At 38.2% G+C, this 4970-nt stretch overlaps 1 protein-coding gene across 1 annotated transcript in view; it reads left to right on the plus strand.

The window, feature by feature from the left end:
* The window catches only part of ptpra (protein tyrosine phosphatase receptor type A), a 29643-nt gene extending 27173 nt beyond the window's left edge, over positions 1–2470 (plus strand). Inside the window, exon 22 of the mRNA XM_078247956.1 lies at positions 429–2470. Within this exon, the coding sequence (XP_078104082.1) occupies positions 429–503 (75 nt within the window). The 3' untranslated portion in view covers positions 504–2470. The remainder of the gene's footprint in view (positions 1–428) is intronic.
* The last annotated feature ends 2500 nt before the right edge of the window (positions 2471–4970 follow it).

Consider the following 4970-nt stretch of genomic DNA (forward strand, 5'->3'; position numbering starts at 1 on the left):
TATGTAGGTGTGCGCCTGTGTTATGTGCGCTTGTTGCCCCGTGTGTGCTGATGCGCTCATCTGTTGACATTTCCGAATGCCTTCCTACAGTTGCTTAATAAAAGCGGGCTTTCCACACAAACAAACATATGTGTCATTAGTATGAGGAAAACATAAATATCTTAATGCCTGTTGGGCTCGGGCCGGGTTCGGTTACTGCTCTGTCGGACGCGGGCCGGACTCGGACAGAAAAATGCAGCCCGATCCGCACTCTATTATGAACCTGAAAATGAGCATAATATGAGCACTTTAAACTACAGCTGTGTGATTGTACTATAAGCCTTTAATACAAGGGATCAGTGATTGATATGTGACAGATTTCAGAAAATTATAGTGTTAGTAGTTCCAACTGACATGGCTGTTTCTCCTGTGCCCTTCCCCATCCTCAGGAGCAGTACGAGTTCTGCTACAAAGTGGTCCAGGAGTATATCGATGCCTTTTCTGACTACGCCAACTTCAAGTAGGAACCTGCCATGGAAGGATGGATGGATGGATGGCTGTCTGCATACACTTCATACAAGCATATGCACGCACCAGAACACACACACATACATTACAATGCAGAAAGCTGCATATTCCCATCTGATGGATTAAAAAAGAAAAGAAAAGACTCATCACAACTTGATCTGTGGATGGGATGAACTGCCCGCAGGAAAAGGGAACCGAGGCCTCGGCCCGGAGGACAGGGCAGCGCAGTCGTACAGACAAAATAACGGAGATGCCTTCTTGAATATTTTGTAATATTGGTCTTGTTAATACAGCCCTTCACTCCTATTTGCTATCCCCCCCATATGTATATATACTTAACTGTGTTGCATCTTATTACTTTGGTTTCAGACACAGTTGAGTTTGGCTGCATTTTTGGGTGGCACCTGTAATGTATTTTATTGGTTTATATATATATATAAATATATATGAATATAAATCCAACGCTTTGGAGGCTAATGTAAAAAATCCAGAGTCGACAATAGGTAATGATGTTTGGATTTTTGTTTTTTACTTTTTAGGGACAGAGACTTAAAACATTTTGGCTTGGCCAGAGCCATGCTGAAGCAACGTGTGTTGTAGCAGAACCCTAAACATTTACAGACAAAATCTGGACCGTTTTTCACTCCTAGACATTCATACAGTACACACACACACACACACACACACACACAAGCAGAGCCATTTGTCTTGACACATATTTAGTTCCATCTATTGAGCCACTTGAAAATGTATCCCCTTTAAGTTTCAGGGGTTCAAAGTTCACAATTGGATATCAGAACCTCTGTGCTGTAGCTCATAGACTCAGGTTGATACACACACACACACACACACACACACACACACACACACACACATACACACCAAAAGGAGTCATTCATTTGTGTGTGTTTGTTTGAACTAGAGCTTAAGCTAGCAGAGAAGACTGTTTTGACATCACTGTCTTCTATCTGCTGAGTGCCAAAGTCCTTCACTCCCTTGGTAATGCAGCTCTGGAGTCTGAAACCATGTTTAGACATTCAGTACAAGACCGCTATTTTACTCTTCAAGGATCTGTAACCAACACACTGCTGGACTATAACAGGAAGTTACTGAAGTAGAAATAAATACACATTTTTTTACAGCATACATTAAGGAGAATTGGTCAAGCCGTTATGTTGAATCTCTAAAATTATTATATTTACAGTATCGTTACAGTATCTGCAGCAATGTTGATCATGTCGACAAGCCAAATCACAAATAACAACAATCGCAAGTAACCCCATTATTGCGTCATAGAAAACGTGTTATATACCCAGCATATTTCTTTTCTTGTTTACAGACGCACGTCAGTATTTCTTGTAGATTGTATTGAGCATTTCTTTTCTGTAAGGGTGTCCTTTGAGTCTGCCTGAATTAACTCTCATTTCTTACATCTTTTATATCAGCCTTGCATCATTACGCTGTACTATCACTTTTAAAGAATGAGTCCCTTTTTATTTCCCACCATGAACACTGATGCCGAAGAATGTCTCTTTTAATTTGAATGCTGTTGCTAACATATTCCTAAAAAAATGTATACATTGTTACTTAAATAGTGGAGGTGTGCCATGCCATGTTTGCTCAGTTTTACTTTTTTTTAATGGCTGTCCTGTGAGGACACAAACACTTGAATTACAGTGGGGGTTTTTTTCAGATGAGGTCACATTGAGGCTATGCACTCAATTGTAATATTTGATGTCGGTTAACTGCAGGGCTTCAGGTCAGTCATGTCATCTTGTTCAGCTCAGGAAATGACTGATTCCAGAATTGTTTAAATTTACAAATTGAAATGAGTTCATCTCCAAAGCTGACTCACATTTAACTGGTTTGACTTCCCCACCAGAAGAATATTCAGACAGCAAGCCTTGTATGGATTTGAACAGAATTTAATGACATATTAAAAATGAGATTTCTTTTAAGAGTTTTCAAGCTATTTCAATGTTTATTTTAATGGAGAACAGCCCCATTCTTGTACATAATTGCATCCCACAATAGTCCCTTATTAAATTACTTTTCCTTACGTGAGGAGCACAATCAATCCTAATTTATTGATAGTGGATGACTATCAATATGCTAATATGCTTTTTTTATTTTAAGGAAGGGTAACGCGTCAATGTTAATTGTTGAACACACTGCACTATTTGCACCAAAAGCAAAGCCCTTAAAAATACGGAACCAAATGAGAGATGAGGTGAGAATGATGATATGGCCTTGAAATCAGAATATGGCAACTATATTAGCTCTTTCAGGTCTCAAAGCCCCGGGTTAAGTCTTCTGTAAGGCCCCTGTAGGGACTTAAAGTAGCAGATATTTTAATTGACCAGTCACTGAAATTGTTGGCTGTTCGTGCATCGTCATTGTCATTTCAGGTCTTCTTTCGTTCCATTCATCACAAGTGTCCGCACTATTCGTTAGGTGCCATTATGTTCTTCATGTATTTACTTTGTCACTTAACGTGTCTTTAGTTAACAGAGGAAGGGATGCTTTTTGTTTGCCAATTCTGTCTGTGCTTAAATGACATGGGTTTATTGTGTGTGCTTGAATCGTGACTGTCTCACTGCAATTTGACAGCAAAACATAACACTGTGCCAACCCATGAACCCACTATTTTGCTATTATAGTGAAGTTAAAAAAGTGCCTCACTTGTAGGTTTTCAAAAACAAAAACATTACATAAAATGTGCTGCAACCACTGTCATCCTAAAGGCTGTCCTTTGCATTTTCCCAACTCGCATGTATTTTCTCAACTGTCACCTGCAGACCAATGACACACCTCTTTGTATGACAAATCAATAGGGCCAAAACCAAGAGTGGGTCAGTCATCCTTCCTTTTACATTCCCTCTAGTCGCATATCCGTAGATTCCTTAGTTGTGCAGATCAAACTAACATTGAGGTCACTTTTTAAATAAATGCCATCTTGATTAAATGGCTTCATTTAATTCCATATCACTGAAATGTGGTATCCATGACAAGTAATCAATTGTGGGTACCCGAATGTTCAACAGAAAATCATAAATTTTCCCCCACAACAAAAACAATTGCATATTTTATGCATAATCACCAAGGGAAACCAAATAGTTGTCTGTGTTTCATATGCCTTTATTCCTGGAGCTTTTCACCAGTGGAGTGTTTTGAATGCCCCGGAGAATTAAAATACATCTCCATTTCTAGAGCGTCGGACTGGAAGAAGACTAGAGTCCAATGTCCTTTATGTTTCCTGTCCAGCTCCACTCTCTACTGTCCACTTATCGCCTTCTTTTCCTTTTTTACTTTGTCCTAGGACAAAGGCCCACTCGCTTTTGTACATAATGTAAGGTTATTTATATTTCATTCCTGTTTGCTGCCTTGCTTATTATATTTTCTTCTCTCTCCCCCCCCTTCTTTTTTGAAATAAAAAAGATATATATTGAACTGTATCGGGACCATTTTGAAATGTATTAGAGATGTTTTGTTTCGGGCCATTTTTAATTTGGTATAATTGTCTTAAGCAAATCCTATTTTGTAATTTGCCAATGTTTGTTTCTAGTGTTTTGTTATTCAACATTTGAATATATGTATATATAATTATATATATATAATAAAATTATATATAATTATATAATGCCAAATGGCCTTTCTAAGCAAGATACTGTTCAAACCTAATAAAGAGCTTGACATTTTATCATTTCTATTTCTTATGTATTTAAATGTAACGTTAAACACAGGTGCAGTTACATTACACCTTTCAGACAATGTGTGTTTTTGCTTGTTTCACTTCAGGACAACCTGATCATTACAGCTCAGTCTACAATGAAGACTAATGGTACAGTGGTGCAAAAATAATTGCCAATTGTTGTGTATGTACCTTATAGACATATGGGTTTTCAATCAGTGTTTAACCCTTCACCCCTGATCAATTTTCACTAATTAATTACCTGAAATACATTTTAGGAAACATTACATTTACATTAGGGTATAACCCTATTGAATGAACCTGTTATTCAGTTTGGTGGGGTTTTGTAAAAGTAGTATACCAACTCAGCAACACTGTTGTGATATTTCTGATTATAGACAGAGGGATGAAAAGATATCCAGTATAATCCTAAACAACGTTATTACATCCGTTCAGTTTACTCGTCACAAGGACTAGTACTAAGCCAGTTGTATAATGTCTGCTGCAGCTCTGGATGACTTTTCTAGTGTTTGAAAAAATAACCAACCTGATCTCACAGAATTCTGTGAAATGAACACAGCCCCTTAACTCAAAATCTGTGGCAGTTTCACGGACTCGCCAACAATTCCGTAATGGGCCCACGGAAGAATTCCGTGAAATGAACACGACCCCTTAAGTTAAGGAAATGGTGGTGGCAGGACAACGGGACGGTTGGGTTTAGGAAAACAACGGACAGTTGAGTTTAGGAAAACAATAACGGGACACGGGACAA

The sequence above is a fragment of the Sander vitreus genome, chromosome 4, assembly GCF_031162955.1.
Source record: "Sander vitreus isolate 19-12246 chromosome 4, sanVit1, whole genome shotgun sequence".
Lineage (NCBI taxonomy): Eukaryota > Metazoa > Chordata > Actinopteri > Perciformes > Percidae > Sander > Sander vitreus.